Source organism: Lentinus tigrinus, assembly GCF_003813185.1.
Source record: "Lentinus tigrinus ALCF2SS1-7 unplaced genomic scaffold L226scaffold_16, whole genome shotgun sequence".
Lineage (NCBI taxonomy): Eukaryota > Fungi > Basidiomycota > Agaricomycetes > Polyporales > Polyporaceae > Lentinus > Lentinus tigrinus.
Genome location: NW_027137925.1, coordinates 258,962 through 278,388, shown reverse-complemented (window position 1 = coordinate 278,388; position 19,427 = coordinate 258,962). Strand labels below are relative to the sequence as shown.

General features: G+C 56.0%; 7 protein-coding genes across 7 annotated transcripts; 6 read left to right on the top strand and 1 right to left on the bottom strand.

Moving 5' to 3' along the window:
* The first annotated feature begins 561 nt into the window (after positions 1–561).
* L226DRAFT_613877 (uncharacterized protein) lies at positions 562–2,190 on the top strand. Its single transcript, XM_067686559.1, has 2 exons — positions 562–1,105; positions 1,165–2,190. Exons 1-2 carry the CDS (start codon positions 613–615, stop codon positions 2,055–2,057), a joined length of 1,386 nt encoding a protein of 461 aa, XP_067534316.1. The 5' UTR covers positions 562–612; the 3' UTR covers positions 2,058–2,190.
* A 394-nt stretch (positions 2,191–2,584) lies between these two features.
* L226DRAFT_613876 (uncharacterized protein) lies at positions 2,585–4,085 on the top strand. Its single transcript, XM_067686558.1, has 2 exons — positions 2,585–3,148; positions 3,209–4,085. Exons 1-2 carry the CDS (start codon positions 2,593–2,595, stop codon positions 3,997–3,999), a joined length of 1,347 nt encoding a protein of 448 aa, XP_067534315.1. The 5' UTR covers positions 2,585–2,592; the 3' UTR covers positions 4,000–4,085.
* Positions 4,086–4,210: 125 nt separating this feature from the next.
* L226DRAFT_96717 (uncharacterized protein) lies at positions 4,211–4,953 on the bottom strand. The gene is made up of 4 exons (XM_067687388.1): positions 4,901–4,953; positions 4,491–4,844; positions 4,356–4,429; positions 4,211–4,269 (listed from the first exon to the last, which is right to left on the bottom strand). The coding sequence occupies exons 1-3, from the start codon at positions 4,901–4,903 to the stop codon at positions 4,370–4,372; spliced, it is 417 nt and encodes a 138-aa protein (XP_067534314.1). The 5' UTR covers positions 4,904–4,953; the 3' UTR covers positions 4,211–4,269; positions 4,356–4,369.
* A 665-nt stretch (positions 4,954–5,618) lies between these two features.
* L226DRAFT_553553 (acid protease) lies at positions 5,619–7,750 on the top strand. The gene is made up of 6 exons (XM_067682933.1): positions 5,619–5,756; positions 5,819–5,977; positions 6,027–6,226; positions 6,282–6,829; positions 6,895–7,083; positions 7,147–7,750. The coding sequence occupies exons 1-6, from the start codon at positions 5,750–5,752 to the stop codon at positions 7,643–7,645; spliced, it is 1,602 nt and encodes a 533-aa protein (XP_067534313.1). The 5' UTR covers positions 5,619–5,749; the 3' UTR covers positions 7,646–7,750.
* An 84-nt stretch (positions 7,751–7,834) lies between these two features.
* Positions 7,835–9,120, top strand: L226DRAFT_613874 (uncharacterized protein). The gene is made up of 3 exons (XM_067686557.1): positions 7,835–8,174; positions 8,241–8,977; positions 9,039–9,120. Exons 1-2 carry the CDS (start codon positions 7,846–7,848, stop codon positions 8,959–8,961), a joined length of 1,050 nt encoding a protein of 349 aa, XP_067534312.1. The 5' UTR covers positions 7,835–7,845; the 3' UTR covers positions 8,962–8,977; positions 9,039–9,120.
* Positions 9,121–9,495: 375 nt separating this feature from the next.
* Positions 9,496–13,627, top strand: L226DRAFT_536016 (uncharacterized protein). Its single transcript, XM_067681026.1, has 16 exons — positions 9,496–9,839; positions 9,902–9,907; positions 9,964–10,043; positions 10,094–10,113; positions 10,335–10,389; positions 10,444–10,860; positions 10,912–11,271; positions 11,327–11,484; positions 11,543–11,611; positions 11,664–11,823; positions 11,879–11,996; positions 12,056–12,288; positions 12,336–12,466; positions 12,523–12,546; positions 12,607–13,329; positions 13,385–13,627. Exons 1-16 carry the CDS (start codon positions 9,734–9,736, stop codon positions 13,476–13,478), a joined length of 2,754 nt encoding a protein of 917 aa, XP_067534311.1. The 5' UTR covers positions 9,496–9,733; the 3' UTR covers positions 13,479–13,627.
* Positions 13,628–13,957: 330 nt separating this feature from the next.
* L226DRAFT_613872 (uncharacterized protein) lies at positions 13,958–15,065 on the top strand. Its single transcript, XM_067686556.1, has 5 exons — positions 13,958–13,982; positions 14,046–14,253; positions 14,303–14,527; positions 14,591–14,632; positions 14,700–15,065. The coding sequence occupies exons 3-5, from the start codon at positions 14,312–14,314 to the stop codon at positions 14,922–14,924; spliced, it is 483 nt and encodes a 160-aa protein (XP_067534310.1). The 5' UTR covers positions 13,958–13,982; positions 14,046–14,253; positions 14,303–14,311; the 3' UTR covers positions 14,925–15,065.
* The last annotated feature ends 4,362 nt before the right edge of the window (positions 15,066–19,427 follow it).

Below are 19,427 nucleotides of genomic sequence, written 5' to 3'. Positions count from 1 at the left end.
GAGCCAACAAGACAGTTGCGCCACAGGCCTTATCGACGCTCACCGAGTGGCACAACAAGACCCGCATGTGCCGATCGATGAGTACCACTCTATAATCCTGGCTCGAGCACACAATAAGATGCCGTCGCTTCATATCCTAGACGAAGTCGTTCCCCCTCTGTTCCTATCCGTCCTGGTCCTGTCGATTCCTTTTGTCAACGATGTCGGCGGTGTGCATAAGAGCACGATTCGTACTTCGTGCGTCCCTCGGCTGCGCCCTCCCGCGACACTTCCCCTACTCTTCTTACTCGAAGCCGCTGGATTCGGCATCTTGGCAACTGCTTTCTCGACATAGGCGGGCCTTTTGTCAACGCCAACGAACAAACGCCGAGTCCGGGGGACAAAGCGCGTCAACAAAGCCAAATAACGCGGTCGCGTCGAAACGGGAGGCCGGGCCGGAGACGCGTCCAGCCACTGGTGCTTGCTTTGTGCAGTGCGCGCTTTAGTTCAAGCTGCTATAGTCCAAGCGGGCCACACCCCATTATTCTTCACGCTCACCTTCCACCTGCTCTCACCTCTTCCCTCCCGACTACCACTTGCACTTTCCTGCGCTCCCTCGCTGCAACCACAACCATGTCTTTTCTCTACACACAGTACACCACCTCTAACGTACGGGCCGAGCCAGTCTATGAGCGTCCTGTACGCCAACCCCACTCTCGACTCTTCCCCGTCCTGTCACAGGGAGAGGCGGTGGACGGGTCGGTCTCTGCAGACCACCCAGCAATTCGACAGTACATCGACCGCCTGGAGGAAAGGCTCAATGGGTGGAAGGAGTACCACCGCAGCGGTCCGATGGCCTGGCCGTGGCACACGACGGACGGACGGTGTGTGTCTTGGTGGGCAGCGGAGAAGGCGGCAGTCGTACGGGCAGGGGACTCCTGGGAGGTCTGCCATGACCATGTCGATCGCATGCTCAACATTGGTGAGCTCAGACTCCCAACCATCAAAGCCGTATTCGCCTTGGCTGCCCTCAAGGTCCTCCGTTCTCCTCATGATCTGGTGTTCTGGGCGTTCTGGGGGCTGAAGGCCGCGGAGAGAACGGCGGAGCTGGTCGACGAAGTCGTTAGTGAGTGATCAACCACTTCATCTGCATCACAACTCGTCACCGACTGGTGGTTGGCACAGATACCCATCCCACTCTCATCACGCTACCCGACTCGGTGGTTTGGACGGACAAGGCTTCCGCCTTGGCCGCCATTACAGAGATTCGACGCCCTCTCCTGCCTACTGCCGTCTACCCAACGCAGTACATCTCGGCAAACCTCCATCTGTTCACGGAGGATCCGAAGCCCTCGAAGCCTGCGAAGCGCAAGCGGACCACGGCCGATGTCGATGTCGCCCAGCCAGCGGCGAAGAAGGCGCGGACGAGAACGGCGCGTTGCACTGCGCCGAAGCCGCAGGGACCGCTCGGTCCTCAACGCAAGTCGGTGCGCTTGCAGAAGGATGCGGTTCAGGCAGCAGCGGCACCCCAGCCTCCTGCGGGCACTGCGCTCGCTGGCACGGAGACGACAGACGTCGGCGTGGATGTTGTCGACGTCGAGGTGGAGGACGGTGTTGAGGCTGAGGTGAAGATCGTGAAGGTCATCGCAGCCCCGAAGAGGAGGAGGGCGACAGCCAAGAGACTCACTCAGAAGAAGGGCAAGAGTCGCGCGAAGAAGACCGCACCTGCCACTGCCCCCGAGGATGCCATCATGCTCACTCTGCAGGAGGTCATCCCAGAGGTCGTGCCTCCTTCCTCAGGTCGCATCCGCATCCCCGCACGTCCTGTCAATTCACATGCAGCCGTCGCCCCGACCCCGCTTCTCGCCATCCCAACTGCGCCATCCCCGGCAGCGACCGCCGCTGGAACATCTACTCCTTTGGAGGGCGTCACTTGCGTCAACACGCCGAGCAAGGGAACGCACGAGCTGCCCAAAATCCAACTCGAGCAGGTCGACGCGAAGCTGACTGCAACAGCCAAGGCCCCAGTTCGCACGTCCGTTAGGATTCGCGAGAAGAAGGCTGCGAAGAGTGTTTAGGGTTAGCGATGGTGACCGACGAGCAGACTTGTCATCGTCTTGCTCGTGCTGGTATGGACATGTTCGATCTGTTATAATATTTGTACTCTTCCGACTTGCCCGCATTTTTGTATCGTTACTATATCACGTCTCTGCTTGTTGTAAGATTATCTGTACTGTATAGTGTTAGCTTGATAATGGATGTCCGGGATCGTTGACTTGCTCACTCGTACTTGATCGTGTGATACCGACGCCGCAAGCTATCCTTCCTCCCGAGTCCCGGCATGATCATGGAATCAGCGCCAGCGACAGCAATGCACCCGGGCCGTGACGCACCAAAAGCCCGTAACTAGGTGCCCACAGCCACCATGGTTCCCTTTGTCCGCTGTGGTCTCGCTAAAGGCAAAGCGGCCGTGAGTCCAAGCGGACCACAGTTCATAAGTCTGACGCTCACCTTCAAACCTCCACCACCCACTTCTTCCGCTCTCCTCCAGCTTTCGACTCTCAACCGCCGCCACCGACTTCATTCCTCACCTTCGACGCCCCGTCAACCACGATGTCGTCCAACCTCCAGTACCCGACCTCGTACGCGCGTGCCGAGCCTGTCTCGGAACGTCGACCCAGTCCACCGCGATCCACAACCACCGTCGACATCCCCCCTCCTGCTGGCACATCTACCACATACGCACGCTCCGACGCGCCGGCGTACGAACGGTCCGCGGGCAACATGTCGGATGGGACAATATCCGTGACCCACCCGGCAGTTCAGCGGTACGTAGAACGTACCGCACGCGGCCTCGAGGTCGCAGAGGCTGCCCACGCCGCAATGCCAGAAAATGCGCTCTGGCATGTCACGACCGACCACCATGTTTCATGGTGGAGGGCGGAGAAGGGCGGGACCCTACAGGTCGGGATGGGATGGGATGCCTGCAGGACGCAAGTCGAGCAGGCGTTGGACTTCCAGCCTGGCGAGCTGGACATTGTCACGGTGAAGGCAGTTTTCACATTAGCGGCTCTTTCGCTGTTTGCCTTCCCTGGAAAGACTGCCTTCTGGGCCTTCTGGGCCAAGAACTCATGGGAGGTGACAGCGGCCCTAGTCGAGGAGGTTATCAGTAAGTGCCCACTGTACGGTCGTCTGTGATCAATCACTGACCAGAGACGCGTTCTCGCAGACACGCAGCCACCTCCCATCACCATGCCCAGGTCGGTGACATGGGTGACACGCAGCCTCTTCATGGAAGAGGTCGCGGCCTACCGACGTGGGTGGCTGCCAGTGGTCTCCCGCCCGGTAGAGAAGAGGGTTCCGCGGCGGAAAGCCGGGATGAAGGCGAAAGCTGCAGCAGCAGCTTCGACGTCGAGGAAGAGCAAACCGACGCGAGCTCCACCGGACGACGAGGAGGCGGAGCAGCCACAACCGAAGAAACGCAAGACTGGCGCGTCAGGGTCTGCAGCGGCGGAGCCAGTTTCTGCTGCTCCCGCGGAACGGGTCACCGCCGATGGAGAGTTCGACGATAGCGCCCCCGCGACAGCAGCCCAGTCACGACGTGGTGCTCCTGCGCTAGGCTGGTTCACCATTCAAGGGCCGGCAGTCAGGCTCAGCAAGGGCGTCGTCCGTGTTGACACCTTTCCCCTTCGTAACGAAACCTATGCGGAAACCGAGGCTAGGTTCGAAGCGACCGCCGCGCTGATGATGATGGAAGCTGGTACATTTGAGCCTTCGTCTTCCTCGCAAGCGACGGGCTTGGAGTCTACTCAAGTTGTATCCCTTCCATGCGTATCCACGTCGGACGACCGGGCTCCGGCGGCGATGTCTCCACAGAGCACCTTGGTTGGGACGGCCACACCCATCGACGAGCTGACACGGATCAACGCCTCGCCCGAGGCTCCCGAGGACCAGGGTGAGATTGAGCTCGACAAGGTGGATGCGAAGCTCGCGGAGTCCGGAAAGGTGTCCGCTCGGTAGTCCGTTCGAGTCCGTGGGCGGCTCGTTCCAAGATCCCAGGGGGGTAGTAGTTGAAGTATAGGGTCGTCTTCGGGGTCCCGTGTATTTGTCTGGATTCGCTGCGTGTTAGTGTACTCATACTTGGAGGTTTACGCCTTTGTTGTACTTCATAGATATCTGTGGTGTGTAGGATAGTGTTGTAATGAAGGAGATCGATTTTCGCTGCGAACTCGTACCATCTTTTTGTGGGTATCATCAACACTGATAAGGCGGAATTCTCCTTTGCGGCGACTTCACAAGTGTTTGGGCGAAGGAATGATAGCGTCGGAAGGTATCGAATACATGTGCTGTCTGATATACAGCGAATACGTGCGCACCTGCGAAAAGTCCTCTACGTAACTCCATGCGTTCTGTCGTGTAATCGACGCTTCACCATTGTTGTGCGGCATTTCTATGAAGGAAACGTGAGTGGTGGCCCTTAAACATGAAGAGTCGATGGTGCGCATACTCACCTCGTCGTGTATCATCCTCTTCAACGGTCCACAATTGAGACGTTCAGCGAGAAATTGCACGTACCAGACTACCGAGCCCTGAGTAAAACAAACAATCATTCCATGCCGTCTACAGAGACAGACACGAATGGTCTTCAGTGCGCTCTTTGACGTGTCACCCACATGCGGTGTCTCGCTTCGTCGAGGACCTTGATGTTGTCGTCCCGAAGGTTTAGATATCGCTCGCGCCAGCATATCCGGTGTCGGGACTATTTGCTGCCCGATGGACTGAAGAGTGCCGGTGACAGAGAGGTCATTCTCGAGCTCGAAGGTGACGCGCTGGTCAGTGAGGGTCTTGAAACCAGAGAAGATTGGCTAGAGGAGGCGGAAAATCACTAAATCCAACAGAGAAGGCTCCTAGAATTGCGTACCATGGCGGTCTAAGGGGAACACGACGAATGTCTGGTCGGTGTTGGAAACAAGACGGAAAACACGACGTCCAGCGGCCGACGCGTTGCGCGCCCGCGCTTACAGTTCCAAAAGCCACGTGGAACGATCCTTCGGTGCACCGTGTAGGCCTGCATGTTAGACTGAGACTCGGACTCCCTCATGGGCCTGGCCCTCACCGAGCAATCTCATTCGGAGCACTAGTATTGCAACACCACACGCCGTCAAGAGCGACGCAGACATGTTACAAGAAGCAGAGCTTCATACCGCTCAAGGTCGGAGTCGCCTATCGCCGGTCGGTGCCCGCACGGTCATCGTGGGGGAACGAGTTCAAGAGCTCTCTGTGACTGATATCGCACAAACTTGAGGTCAATCCACCCTGTAAAGCCCCGCAGAGACGCTCTTAGAGACTCTAGACAGAGAGTAAGTACTGCGAAGGTAAGCAGACGTCTCCTGGCGTACAAACGGGGCAACGGCGATTGTGACTAACCCGCGGCACAGCTTCCCGCCAGGTCAGCACTGTGTCGGAGCAAGAAGTACTGTTTCAACCGCAAATCTTCCACTGGGGACAAGCGGTGCTTCTCAGCGTCGCGTTAGAAGCCTCCGTGTGCGCCACGGGCTCGGGCATATCATGCCCTGGCTGGACTGCAATCCTGGTGCAGCTCGTTTCCAACACGCATGTATAGACTCCACTCTCCGGACGCTCGAGCTGCGCCTTACTACATGGGGATGAAGTCAAGGCTCATGGTAGTCATGCGATGTCAAAATCGGCCTGGTGGAACATCGGTTAGCTACCGTAGCCTTGGACATCTAGTCTCATATATAGGCTAAGGATGTGGGGTACGCCATAACTCATCCAGTAGCGTCGACGATGTTCATCCGTTCCCTCCTTCCTCTTTTAGAGCTTCTCTCTTCTCTCACCGTATATTCTACTCTTGTTTCTAGTCAACGGTCTGGCTACGGATTCACCGTCTCGCAATATGGCATGACCAGCAACGACATCGGCGTCACTACTAGGGATGACGTCCAATATCTCGTCAATATCACGCTCGGCGGGGAAGGTGCGCTACATGCTTCGTCTACTGTTTGGGTCGCTGAGACGTTCCCTAGATTTCACGGTCATCCTTGACACTGGATCAACTGACCTGTGGGTCGCTGCACAGGGCAGGGACGTCAAGTTGACTAACACCACGGATCTGGAGACTTCGTTGGTCTACGGGCAAGGCCAGGTGGCAGGCAACATCGCGTTCGCAGAGCTGCAGGTCGGCGAGTATGTCATTCCGTCACAGGCTTTCATCAACGCGACAACAGTGCACCTCCCGACCCTTCTGGTGCATGTAGCTCAGAATTCTGATTGTCATCCAGGTCACGAACATGCCTCCTGGGGCACAAGGAATCCTTGGCATGGCCTTCGACAATGTGCAGGTCGCCCAGACTCTGCAGATGGCCTGGGGCGCGGAAGCAGCGGACGAGCTCGGTAGAGCGTTCATCACCAATGTCTTCGCCATGAACGCCTCCGCCCCAAACAACTTCGACGTCCAGCTCGGCCGAATTGATGGCCCGAACGACGTCAGCACTGGAACCTTCATCATCAGCGCCCACGATGCCGGCTACGAGGATGTCACCGAGGCTCCCAAGCTGCCGTGTGTGCGCCCCGAGCACTGGAGCATCGTCGTGGATGAGATGCGCATCAACGGAGAGCCCTTCTCATTCAACAAGTCTTCCGTCTCTGGCGTTCCTCAGGGCAAGGTCATCGCTATTCTCGACACTGGTTTCTCTCTCCCGCCACTTCCGCAGGCAGCGGTCGACGCTATCTACAGCAAGATCCCCGGTGCTGCGTTCTGGACCTCGCCCATCATCAACAGCTGGATCATTCCTTGCAACTCCAGCACAGACCTCTCATTCGTCTTCGGGTACGCGGAATCGTGAATTATACTGATGTTATTTCACTGACTGCACTGATGACAATGCTCGCTAGTGGGAAGGAATACCCTGTCCACCCCCTCGATCTCTCTCTCCCACAAGTCTTCCCCATCCTGGACAACGGCGCGGAGAAGAACGTCACCGTTTGCGTCGCCACGTACCAGTACCTCAACCTCGATCCCACCCAGTTCGCCGGGTTCGACCTCATACTCGGCGACGCGTTCCTGCGTAGCGTCTACGCATCGTGAGTTATATATCCACGCCATTCATCCGCTATCATAGTCATCTGACAATATTTCTTCCGTAGGTTCGACTACGGTGACTACAATCCGACGAACCACACCAATGGCACCCCCTTTGTGCAGATGGTCTCCACTGTATACCCGCATTCTGCCATGGACGAGTTCAAGGAGGGCCGCGCCGAGCTACTCTCAGCGCTGCCACCCACGATCGACCCCTCCGTCTTCGTCAAGGCGCCGCTCAGCCCATCTGTCACCGGTCAGGGGAACGCAACCAGTACTGACTCTGTCGACAGCGGAGCGGTCCGCGGCGCGCTTGCTGAGGACGGCGACACCGGCTTCTCATCCACCGGTGGTCTCGGGAAGTACGGGGTCGTGGCCCTCGCGCTCCTCGGCACGAACTTGCTCGTCGGGGTGCTCATCTTTGCTGTAACATTGACGATGTGCGTGCGTGGAGTGAAGGGAAAGAGCAGGGAATTGGGGTCGCGGTACACGCCCGTCCGCTTCAAGGAGACTGTAGATAATGACCCAGAGAGCGGCTCCTTGGCTCGGTATAGTGACCATTAATTGAGAGCTTCTCTAATTCACTCGTTTCGATCGGACGCCACAATGTATTCCTCTCTAGTAGCAAGTATATTCTCCAATTAGTATCGTATATATTGCTTCGGGCCTCCTGGGCAAGCTGGGACCCGAATGTAAGCGCCGGACTCTAGATTGCCACGTCGCGAGTCTGAGCTGTCTCTCTTTCAAGTTCCAACCTCACCGTCATGGCGCAACCTCAAACTCAGCGCGACATCGCCCAGACTGACGTGAAAGAACCGAGCACGGTCTCCTCACATTCTCATAGTGTAGAACTGAAGCATCATGAAGAGTTCTGGTTCCACGATGGAAACATCGTCCTCATCACTGGCGACACTGGGTACCGCGTCTACCAAGGCCTCCTTTCCTCTCAATCAACCGTATTCCAGGACATGTTCTCGTTCTCGATAGCCCGACATGATGAGCTATATGAGGGCTTCCCTATAGTCCGGCTCTCGGACTCGCCGCAGGATCTCGCTCACTTCCTCAGAGTGCTATTGCCGAAATCGCAGAGACAGTGAGCCACCCTCGAAGTTCTCATTTCGATGCATGTTTATCTTATAAACTCGTTCTACATGTCTAGTCTCTACCGCTTACAGGACGGTTCGCCCTTCTCCTTCGACCAGATCTTCGCGATAACACGCCTCGCGCACAAGTACGGCGTCGAAGACCTGCAAAAGCAAGCTCTCTACATCCTCCAAGAGTACCACTTCACAAACGACTTCGATCGTTTCGACGATCCGAGTCGTTTCGCCGTTGACCACGTCGTTCAAGTTCTCAACATACAGGCCATAGGAGTCGTCAACCTGGCTCGGCTTACAGACACGCCCACGATGTTGCCGATCGCCCTCTACAGGTGCTGCGGTCTCGGCGGCAAGCTGCTCGATGAGTGGCTGCGCGAGGATGGGGAGGTAGAACACCTCAGCACGAACGACATCAAGCGGTGCCTCGATGCGCGCGAAACGCTCGCTCAGGAAACCTTCACGCTTATCGACCATGTGTTTAGCCTCAGCCGTGCCGAAAAATGCAGGTCTCATTACCGCTGCATCCTGAAGCGATACACGATCCTGAGGCGTGCCGTCCGCAGCAAGTCTGTTGGCAGCTGGGCTGTCCTCGACAGCTGGAAGGACTTCATCCAAACGGAGGTGGAAAAGTCGAAGGTCTCCGAGGAGGATCCTGGATTGTGTCCTGCCTGCGCGAAAGAGCTTGTGAAGCGAGATTTGGAGGAACGCAGGACCCTCTGGAACAGGCTGCCCGATATTTTCGGTATAGTCGTTCAAGGATGGGCCACACAGGATGGTTGACCACAGTGGCGGAAAGGTATGTTTCATGCCAACTTGCAATGAATACTGTATAATGACCTTACCCCCGATACTTGCAGGTAATTTGAACGTGTTTGGGTATGCGGCAAGGACTCGAATCCGACTTGTATGTAACGCTCAATGCAATCTTTATAACTGCCCACTCCCGCGGGGACCATCTCAATGGAATATTTGGTCTATCTGCTCGTTACTTCCGTGCAGTCTTGTTTACCATCGATACTTCGCTCGCTCTCGTCACCCAAAGGCGTACCGTAACCATCGTGAAGTAGTCCTGCCGAATTGTATGCTACGGAGATACCTGCAAGTCTGCTCGAGACTGTACGGCGCCAGTCGCCACCGCAAACCCATCACAAGAAGACTAAGTATGGTCGACGTCGGCAGGAATTTGGACTTGTGGTCAAAGGGGCTATGGTCTACGTGACAAGCTCCGCTGCCGATGCTGAAGCGCTCGGCTGCTGCGGGCGCCTAAAAGAGACTGCGCATCCGAGTCCTCCGGACGAACTTGACCTGCGCCATAAACATTTTTCCTTCGATCCTCTAGCTGCTTGACGTGGCATATCTAGGCTGCGTGTCTGTGCTGTCCTAAAGAAAGCGAGGAGGAAGCAGTAACAAGCAGTCGACATCTGGGATCTGACACGTGCGGCGGCCAACGGTTCTATCGGCTTCCGGGGCCTACTTGTCTCAGCACTTACGGACAGGAGCATCGGTTGTTCCGGATTCATTAACCACCCACTTTCTTATCTTGGCTCGCGACATGTCGTCCCCCGAAGCGGAAGAGGACACCTCCCCGGCTGTGGCGGCGGAACAGGCCAAGCGGAAGAAGAAGCAGAGAGCCTGTGATTTTTGCAGACGAAAGAAAAGTACGTCCAGGCACGGTCGCTTCTTCAGATGCCGGACTCACGACGGGCTATGTACATAACAGTCCGTTGTAAGTGTAACAGCACCTGTCGCATATCGTAAAAATCGAACGACCACCGATCTCAGGTGATGGCGCGGAGATGCCCGACCACCGCTGCTCTAGATGCATAGGGCAGGGCATTGAATGCACTTACGAACCTATCAATGTACGTCGGGCGATCCTTTGGTTGCGTGGAGATCACTCATTGATGTGTAGACCCGCCCACCCAGCAAGAGGTGAGTTCGTTTGCTCTGCGCAGCCAGCTTGCGTCACAGCCCGCTCGGCGTTTGCATGATGCATCGCCACTTTCCCTCCCGCACTGCGAGGTGTCAGTCGCCTGGAGCCTGCGGATGTCAAGCCATCCCCTCGATTCATGATCACTGACAGCGGACCGCTGTTCCTTCAATCGATGTTCAGTGCTCTCTGTTGCCGTTCACTGACCGCCTTACCGCTCCAGTTATGTCCAAATCCTCGAGAACCGCCTCCAGAATATGGAGAGATTATTCGGGCAGGTGTGTGCTTCCGTTTGCAGTTCTGGTATGTACTGACCGATTCTGTCTTGACAGCTGCATCCGAATATGCAGATCCCGAAGGATTTCGATGGTGCACTGGAGTCCAGCCACCTACAAATTTCCACCGACCACCTTCCCCCAAACTACACCCGCCACTCGTCCATCTCTAACGGAAGTGCTTCCGCCGTCTCCCCACCTCCACCCGATTCGCCCTTGATAGACTCGGACGAACTCGAGCCCAGCGACGATGAGCAGGAAGCTCGCCGGAACATAATCGAGAAATTGAAGCGGGTCCCTGTCCTCACCACCCCTGCGCAGGCCCGATACCACGGGAAGTCCAGTAACCTCATGTTCCTGCAGACTGTCATCGACATGAAGCAGAAGTATACCGGGATTGAGCGGCCCAGGAGCGCCGACCCTACGCTCAGGGACCTGGGTTTGGCGCAGTCGAGACGAGCCGAGTTTGGTCCAGTGAGTTCCTCCTTATCACCTGGTGAATCCCGCTGACGACGTCATCATCAGAACCAGTGGATGAGGAACACAACCACAGCCACGCCTAAACCGTCGCCGTATCGCGACCTGCCGCCTCCAGATCTCATGGAGAAGTTGATTGATGCATTCTTCATGCATTATAATATGTTCGTTCCGATCCTTCACCGACCGACATTCGAGCAGAAGATCAAGGACGGACTGCACCTCCGTGACCAAACCTTTGGAGCTATTGCTTTGCTAGTGTTTGCGAACGGAAGCCGCGTGGTTGACGACCCGCGTGTTCAGACGGACGACGGGCGCGTTGCCGGATGGAAATGGTTCGAGCAGGTAGAGATTGCGCGATGGACGTATATGGAGAGGTCACGAGTGGAGGACTTACAGACATGCGCGGTACGTCTACCTGTGATTGACCGTGTGCGGCGTTCCACTGATCGTGTACATACAGCTCCTCTCCATGTACCTTGGGGGCAGTAACGTCCCTCAGGGTAGTTGGACAGTTATTGGGCTAGGAATCCGCTTGGCGCAGGATATGGGGGCCCATCGCAAGAAGGTATACGACTCGAGGCCTTCGGTGGAAGGCGAATCGATGAAGAGAGCTTTCTGGTGCGTAACTTCGAGTTCAGCCTCAGGACCATAATGTTCACTTTTGCGCCAACCTCAGGGCTCTGATTATCCTTGACCGCATATCTAGCTTCGGTCTCGGAAGGCCGTGTGCGATACACGACGAGGAGTAAGTCGCGACCTTCTCATTGCTCTTCATTCCATACTGACGAGAGGGGAAGCTTTGATGTCGAGCCTCTCCTTGAGGTTGATGACGAGTACTGGATTACCAGTGATCCAGAGAAGGCGTTCAAGCAGCCCGAGGGGAAGCCGTCCTATGTTACGTTCGCCAATTGTTTGATCCGCCTGCTCAAGATATTGGCGTTCGCCTCCCGCACCATCGTGAGTGTTCTCTGTCCTGGTACATCAAAGTTGTTTCTGACGGATTCGCGCGCAGTATTCCATCAACAAGTCCAAGCTGACACTAGGCATGGTGGGCCCTCAGTGGGAGCAGAAGATCGTGGCTGAACTGGATTCGGCAATAAACAAGTGGATCGACATGGTCCCTCCCCATCGTAAGTGCTCTCGTACATGAAGCTTGACTGTGGCTCCGGTGACTAAACGATCATTTCAGTCCAATGGGACCCCAATCGAGAGAATGTCTTATTCCTGCATCAGTCAGCCACGCTCTACGCGAACTACTACCTTCTACAGATATGCATTCACCGGCCGTTCATTCCATCTCCTCGCAAACCGTCACGACTCACCTTGCCTTCCTTGGCCATCTGTACAAACGCAGCGCGCTCCTGCACTCACGTCCTTGACATTCAGATGCAGAGGACAGGCACGCCGCTGTTACTTAACCGCGTATGTTGACAGAACGTGACGCTTGTACTCGACTGACTTGCTCGCAGATGCCACTATTCACCGCCGGCCTCGTATTGCTGCTCAACATGTGGGGAGGGAAGAGATCAGGCTTATCGAACCAATCCACGATGGTGGACGTCCACAAATGTATGAACATGCTCAAACAACTTGAGCAACAGTACGTCCGCTTCGCTTCTGTGCCCTGCACCTCTGCTTACCAGATCTGTGACTCAGTACCCATTCGGCGCGGAGGTTATGGTATGTCGGACTCGCAGCGCTTTCCTCCAGGGCTTATATACTGATCGAATGCCTGCATAGGAATGTGCTCAATGGGCTTATCTCGATCGGAGAACTCGCCCTTCCTGGAGCGTCCGCGTTCCCGAGTGCAGCACAGCCGGATGTCGGCAGTCTCCTCTCGGTCGCGTTCGCAAGAGACGCTGCGGATCCCGGCGGCTTGCCAGCCTCGTTAGCTCTACCCCCCTCGCAACAATTACAGAGCGAAGGATCCATGTTCTCACCCCTCTACAACCCCGGGGCATCTGCAAATAGGGCCGAAGCAACAGCAACGCAAGCACAGGCCAACTATGCCAACAGCAGTAACAACCCAACCTTCTCGCTCCCCGTCCACACCGAGGACCTGGGAAGGTTGCCTTTCCACCACGGGTTCAGCTCGCTTCTCGCCGCCGTGAACGGCAACGAAACCCCGCAGCAACACGTTCCGCAGCCACCCAATATCTTTTCCGGGTTACAGCCTGTACCGGGACCCAGCGCGCTTCCGCAAGATGCGCCGATGGACACGGAGGCCTTGAACGTGAATGCTCCTGGTTTCCCGATGCGGGTCACGGACTACAGCGAGCTGTTGACCGCTCTTACTGCGCCTTCACCTCCGAGCGCGCAGCAGCACTCGCCTCAACACATCAGTAACGCCCCGTCGCCGTTGTCGGTAAACGGCGACACGGACGTAACAATGATGTCGGCGGAGAACATGGCCTTCGCGGACAACATGATGAAGATGTGGTCTACGGCTCCGACTTCGTTCGAGTGAGTATTTGTATATGTCTCGTGGCGAGCGTGTTGCTGAAAGCCACATTTGTAGGTGGGACGACTGGGGATCATACCTCGCGAACATGACGGGTGTAGAAGAGAACAACCCATTTGAACCTCCTGGACCCCCTCCGACTGGTTTCTAGGCCGGAACTTAAGGTGTCGTACCCTGGCTGAGGAACAGGATCGGACTCTCGTACTAGCTCACATGTTGTATTTGTACTCACTTCTCGTGGTTCAGCTCGAATCCATCACGCTATCATTGCATTACACTCTATGCGAACACAGCGCGAGCGGGGATATAGGGTCCATTGACCTGCCAGTGGGCTTTATATGAACAGTGTGTCATCCGTGGGGCGTTTACTCCCACCAAGTTCTTGGGGACTCTCCTGGAGATTCCGTCTGCGCCACGGGGTTCGATTAGCTCTCCTTCACAGAGGGCGTATCTTCCGATCTGCTCAACGAGTCCAACACTTCAGTAGGTCGTTCGTTCGTGCAGGCGATAAGGAGTATGCTGACCAGTGCTTGTTAGGCGGAAGCACTAGCCGCGTACTCTGTTGGGCCCATCATTGCCGCATCAGAAGTACCTTTCCCTCAGCCCGGAATCCGACTCGGGCCCTTTGGACGAGAGCCATGCCCGACACGCGCACGTGAGTGTTCATGTGGCGGTGAGTACCTGGATCAGTGGGATCCACATACACCAGATCCGACAGCTGCGTTGGGAGGGATATGCGAATTTTGTAGCCGGTCGTCGCTCCACGGCGCTTCCGCACAGCCTGAGTGCTTGAACCACGACAGGTGGTTTGGCCTGCCGCCGGGGGTTTCGTCTTGCAGCACTCCTCAAGTTAACTCAGTACTGCAAGCGTGCAAGGGTAGGAAGGATATGCATGAGCCCAGATCAATCTCTTGATTCTTTGCGTCGTAAGTTGCTCCCTCGCGTAGTTGCCAGTGTAGTAACGAGTTCCTACAGGCTACTGCAATGATCGCAAACAGCTGCAGCCGGCGGCTACAACCTGCGGCAACACTAGTTGATGAGGCGAAGAGGCGGCGCGAGCTTGATGAGGAGCGGTATGCGAGAGGAGACGTTGACATGGAGTATCGGGAGTGGCTGGAGGAGATGGACCGCCGTGCTTCTCTGTATGGGGTTGAACGTCGCGATGACGGGAACGTGACACTGGGATATGTTACGTCTGACGTGAGTGGCTTTGTTTCGCCGGTTGTTGTGATCTCGGTCTCACATGCACCTCTCGATTGGCAGTCTTGCCCCGGGGTTGGCGACGACATCCCGCACATGCCTCTGGTACGTCCACAAGACAACACCCGGTCATGATTCGGGATTAGCGCTAACCTGCGACTCTGTGCGACAGCCGTTCTTCCCTACACCCGACTACACAGGCTCGGATGCGCCGACGGGTCTTCCGGACGACACGCCCGTTGACCTCGTCTTCGACAATTTCACTCAAGACGACCTGCTGACCGCACTGAACACGCTCCAGGGCGAGAGGGTGTATACGGCTGTGGATGCGCAACCATACTCGGATGTGCTCGCAAAGGCCGTCCTGGGGATATACGCTCAGAAGTACTGGAACTGATGCGTGGCGACAACATAGTTGTGGATAGGATGAGCGGCTGACCATTTACGCCCTATCAGTCCGCACTGTTCTCACACATATACCGAAGTCCATGTCAGCTTGTCAGCGTGTAACTACCAGTCTATCCATTGATGTCGACGCTAGCGTACGCGCACCCTTCAATTTTGTTTCGAATGCACATACAGCTTCCTCAACGTCGTCCTCGTTCCCACCCGCCCGGCACCGTCCGTCTCTCCTCTCCCCATCCGCACGTTGTGGTGCACACGGAATAGGTTGACAAATGCCGTGTTCGCCCGACGACCGAGACTCAGAAAGGCGCACAAGGGCGCGGCCTGCACGTGCACTTGTGCTGCGTAACTCTCCCCGCATTCTGAGTCTGACGTCGTGAGGATGATGGTCATCAGCAAAATGGCACTCGAGGCCCTAGACCTCTATAGCCTCCGTAGGGATCGTAGTCGATTTGATATAGGTGGCGCGACTTAAAAAAGGGCCGCTTTGCACTGTAGAGACGTGTAGTGTTTCGTAGTCGACGCCCGCGCCGCTCATGGTAGCGGCCTGTAGTGTAAGGCAGATGGTGCGGTAGCTAATGGGAGCGTCGCCCGCGAGCAATGATATGTTAATGTATGGAGCTGTATCTCGAGAGGGTAGGTGCGTTAATGCCAATCAATGTCCCATGAAGCCCCTGCATAGTACTCGAGCAGATGTACCGAAGTACGTGAACCTGAACAAATGTGTGAGAAGCGAGGCTGGAGGCTGGAGCTACACCTGTCTCCACCCCTCCTCGTAGTACTCCGACGGTTTGTCGGAGACGCCGCCCTCCTCACGGCGGACAAACGCCCTGAACCCACCATCCCCCTCTAGCTTCGCACGCTCGAAGGACTCTAGGGTCGGCCATACCGCGAAGAGGCCTTCGGTATATCGACGCAGCGCCCGGCAGAATCGGCTTCGACCGACCTTGGCAGTCGTGAGCTGGCGATGATACTCTGAGGGTAGCCAGACCAGCGACGTGATGTTCGGACAAGCGTCTTTGATGCGCATGAGGTGAGACTGGACCTTAGCGTCGAGGTCCACACGTACTAAGGGCTCCTGCGGAGTGTTTGTTAGCAACGTGACGTCCGTTTACGAGGCCGAGGGGAGTTGACTTACAAAGGCACGCTGTGTTTTCCCCTCACACAGTTCCAACCGTCGAAGCTGAGGTACGGATACGCCCCTAAGGATGTGCGTTGGCCAAAGCGCGGAGACGCCGTAGCGTGTAGGGACCGCGGACCAAGTGATCCGCAGGGAGATGAGATTGGGAAGGGAGGCCAGGCTGTCTCGCAGGTCTGGCAAAGCAAGGAAGAAGCAGCGGTCGAGGAACAAGTGGGTGACGGAGAGGAGACGGAGGTCTGGCAGATGGATAGAAGGGTTGAACAGGTCCACCGTCAACTTCTCGACGGAGACCAGGGGCGAGGGAGAGTCTTCGGGATCGTTCAGGGTGTGAGAGTAGAGTTGAGATGTTGCTTTAGACAGAGCGTCCCCCGTCGTCTTGAAATCCGTCAGGTGGAACGATGAAGATGTGAATACCTCGGGAAGCGTCTGGAGGTCGTTGTAGGTGAGTTCTTTCAGATTCCTCAGACGGCCGAATGTCTGCACGATCATGTCCGCGAGATGGTCCATACGGCTCGCGTCGACTGCGTAGTGGAACCCAGCGGGTGTGTAGGTCGAGTTCCCAGGAAGCTTGTGCTCTCCCGCGGAACGAACGGAATCGAGAGCGACTCCGGGCACCTGCATCCAAAGCGCTCGCACCGCTGCAGCACGACGGTCGCTCTCGCAGACAGAACGCAGGAAGGCGTGGAGCTTGTGCAGACGGGGGCCGACGGAGACGCGACGATACAGCGCATCCTCGGCGACATGGTTCAGATCTTTGCAGACCAGCGTGAGCGGTACGAGATGGCGCTGACTCCCGTCCTGGCTGGCGAGGATGTCGATAATGGCGAGCCAGATCTCGAGTGGCAGCCCGAACTGATAGGAAGGAGCGCAGTACGTTGCATCCGCGGATCTGGTCTATCCGCGCCGGGTTAGATCGACATAGAATGGATATTCCAGATGCGTACCTCGTTTGCATTCCGCGAGCGATGAACGACTTTGATCTTCTTGGCGAGGGTAGAGACCCGTGATAGGACCCTACGGCAGCCCATGGTGCGACGGATCTGGGAATGCTGAAGGGTGGTGGAGAGCTGGAGAATTTGGGGAGAAACGACCTCCTCAGACTGAGCCTTGTGCTGGGTTTATTACGAACTCGCAATAGGGAAAAACCTTAGTTCAGAGAACGCTCTGATTTCTCACCTGCCCCATTTTAACGCCCCTGTAGGCTGTCTCCGATCGCAACCCCTGAAAATTATTATGACTCCAGGTTTTTTTGCGAGTATTGTCTAGATGGCGCGCAGCCGGACCTCTTGCATGTCTCATGTCTGTGCTCGGAGCAATCTTGAGCTTGAGCCCGAGGGGACGGACTGTCTGTGGAGTCATTGATCATTCCTCGGTCACTAGAAGTACTTCAAGTTGTTGCATTCACTCGCATCAGGACACCGACTACCATAAAGGATTCCTCTGTGTGATATAAGGCCATGAGTTGAAGGTGATGCGGAGGACGAGAGAGAAACCGATGACTCATGATGTGCCATAACCCACATAATCGAGGATGCAGTTGAAATATGTGGTGGGTCGACGACGAGAGGTCGGCACGCTGCTCAGCTTCGCTCCTAGCCGCGTCTGCCTCCCAGCTCAGACAGTTCGCACCTCATCTGCCAGAAGCCTGTTTCCTTGCATTTAGTGTAGACGTCAAACAGATTCGGTTGTTGAGTCAGACTTGAGTTGATTACCGGAGAAACGGTTAGTGGAAGGCGAGGCTCACCCATCTACACCAACCGCCACACAGTCGTGACGCCCAGACGGTCCATCGTACAGGTCGCCGTCCGAGTCGCCCCGAAAACCGGCGGCCGACTTCCAGCGTTCGAAGCGCTTCCATGTTGGTCACATCGCGAATATACCTTTGGTGCTTCGACGCAAGGCCTCTCGAGATTCTCTGATATATTGAAGGTGAGTTTTTACGCCCCAATGAGGTATGCCTGTGTGCTTTTCTGGATACCCGAGGTCAGCACCAGTAGCTGCCGCAAGCCCGAACGGAGTTGACGCACGATATGACCTCATTCACACAGTTGCAGCCGCCGGACCAGAGGATGGGTTCCGTATCCAATCATTTGCAGTTTGCAGCACCGGGATGTCGTGATCAGGATAGATGGCGGACCATCTGATTCGCAAGGAAAGGAGGTAAGATAAGGTGGGTAGATTTCGTCGCTTTTCAGGAAGGGCCGCAAAGGAGCTGCGATCGAGAAAGTGGGTGATGGAGAGGAGACATACATAGGCCCGAAGGGTGGAGAGGAAGGCCCAAGGGTCGACAGTACTATGAATGGAGAGAGGGATAGACGACGTCATTGTTGACAGGGAGTCCCCTGTTTTGCAGCTGGAAGGAAGAACGCATGACCGGGAACTCTCGTACTAGGTCGCTGAAGCCCATTCCTTCCAAATTGGCAAGCCCTCAAAACACCTGGGCAAGTAAGTTCGTCCATCTTGCTGGTATTATGTTGTAGTTGGCGAGTAAATAGCGAGCCTCGGCAGTCTGTAACCTTCAGCGGCTGCATTCGGAGCGTAGCTGAGAGAAGCGGGGGCAATGGTGACGCGACGATACAACGCCTCCTCTGCAGCATAGCTGAGTAATTTGCAGACACGCGTGAGCGGTATGACGCCGTGTGGCGACCCGTATCGTGGCTGACGAGGGTCTCGATATTGATGAGCCGGATTTTGAGGGGTAGCGTGTTCTGGGCGTTACGGCCTCACGGTGCGAAGCCTCTAGCTGGCATTCGTCATGCGTCAGATCTCAGGTCAGAGCATGCACTACGGGCACATACCGGATTTTGAACTAGCTGGCTTGCGAGACTACAATGCCGCAAGAGCACGACTAACCAGCGCACTGCGCCCTCTGCGTTCTCCGAGTCAGATTCGTGCATTCTTACCTACCATGACAGGCCTCCTGGAGGAGGCCAGTATGGCGTCGCGCTGGAGTAACAGGAAATAAACCCTGAGTCAAGCAGACTGAGAGACAGATCATTGCTGATTGCCTGAACCATGGTGCGCCTTCCGGCGGAATCAGCCGGAATCCGGCGGAAGCAGGCGTCAATTGCAAGTAACAAAGTTTCTTATGAGCATCTTATCCCTGATAACTATCGGAGACGCTCGCCCCCTTCGCCTCCCCATGGTCGTCCTTCTGCAGGGACACGCTGTACACTTCAGTGATTAATGCATTCACTTAATTCCTTCATTTACGCAATACATGATGTCATCACAGCTGGTCGCCACAAGCTGCTCACTTCATTGAAGTGCTTGAACGGCTTAAGTGTTATGAAGAACCGCTTAAGTGTTACGAAGAACCGCTTAAGTGTTACGAAGAACCGCTTAAGTGTTATG

Coding starts and splice junctions, on each gene's coding strand:
- L226DRAFT_553553 (XM_067682933.1), top strand. Junction 6,830..6,894: donor GACCTCTCATTCGTCTTCGG/GTACGCGGAATC, acceptor AATGCTCGCTAG/TGGGAAGGAATACCCTGTCC. Junction 7,084..7,146: donor CTGCGTAGCGTCTACGCATC/GTGAGTTATATA, acceptor TTTCTTCCGTAG/GTTCGACTACGGTGACTACA.
- L226DRAFT_613877 (XM_067686559.1), top strand. CDS start 613: ATGTCTTTTCTCTACACACAGTACACCACCTCTAACGTACGGGCCGAG. Junction 1,106..1,164: donor GCTGGTCGACGAAGTCGTTA/GTGAGTGATCAA, acceptor TGGTTGGCACAG/ATACCCATCCCACTCTCATC.
- L226DRAFT_613874 (XM_067686557.1), top strand. CDS start 7,846: ATGGCGCAACCTCAAACTCAGCGCGACATCGCCCAGACTGACGTGAAA. Junction 8,175..8,240: donor TTGCCGAAATCGCAGAGACA/GTGAGCCACCCT, acceptor CTACATGTCTAG/TCTCTACCGCTTACAGGACG.
- L226DRAFT_536016 (XM_067681026.1), top strand. CDS start 9,734: ATGTCGTCCCCCGAAGCGGAAGAGGACACCTCCCCGGCTGTGGCGGCG. Junction 10,861..10,911: donor GACGAGCCGAGTTTGGTCCA/GTGAGTTCCTCC, acceptor CGTCATCATCAG/AACCAGTGGATGAGGAACAC. Junction 12,467..12,522: donor CTCAAACAACTTGAGCAACA/GTACGTCCGCTT, acceptor TCTGTGACTCAG/TACCCATTCGGCGCGGAGGT.
- L226DRAFT_96717 (XM_067687388.1), bottom strand. Junction 4,430..4,490: donor AGAGGATGATACACGACGAG/GTGAGTATGCGC, acceptor TTTCCTTCATAG/AAATGCCGCACAACAATGGT.
- L226DRAFT_613872 (XM_067686556.1), top strand. CDS start 14,312: ATGATCGCAAACAGCTGCAGCCGGCGGCTACAACCTGCGGCAACACTA. Junction 14,528..14,590: donor TGGGATATGTTACGTCTGAC/GTGAGTGGCTTT, acceptor CTCGATTGGCAG/TCTTGCCCCGGGGTTGGCGA. Junction 14,633..14,699: donor ACATCCCGCACATGCCTCTG/GTACGTCCACAA, acceptor TCTGTGCGACAG/CCGTTCTTCCCTACACCCGA.
- L226DRAFT_613876 (XM_067686558.1), top strand. CDS start 2,593: ATGTCGTCCAACCTCCAGTACCCGACCTCGTACGCGCGTGCCGAGCCT. Junction 3,149..3,208: donor CCTAGTCGAGGAGGTTATCA/GTAAGTGCCCAC, acceptor GCGTTCTCGCAG/ACACGCAGCCACCTCCCATC.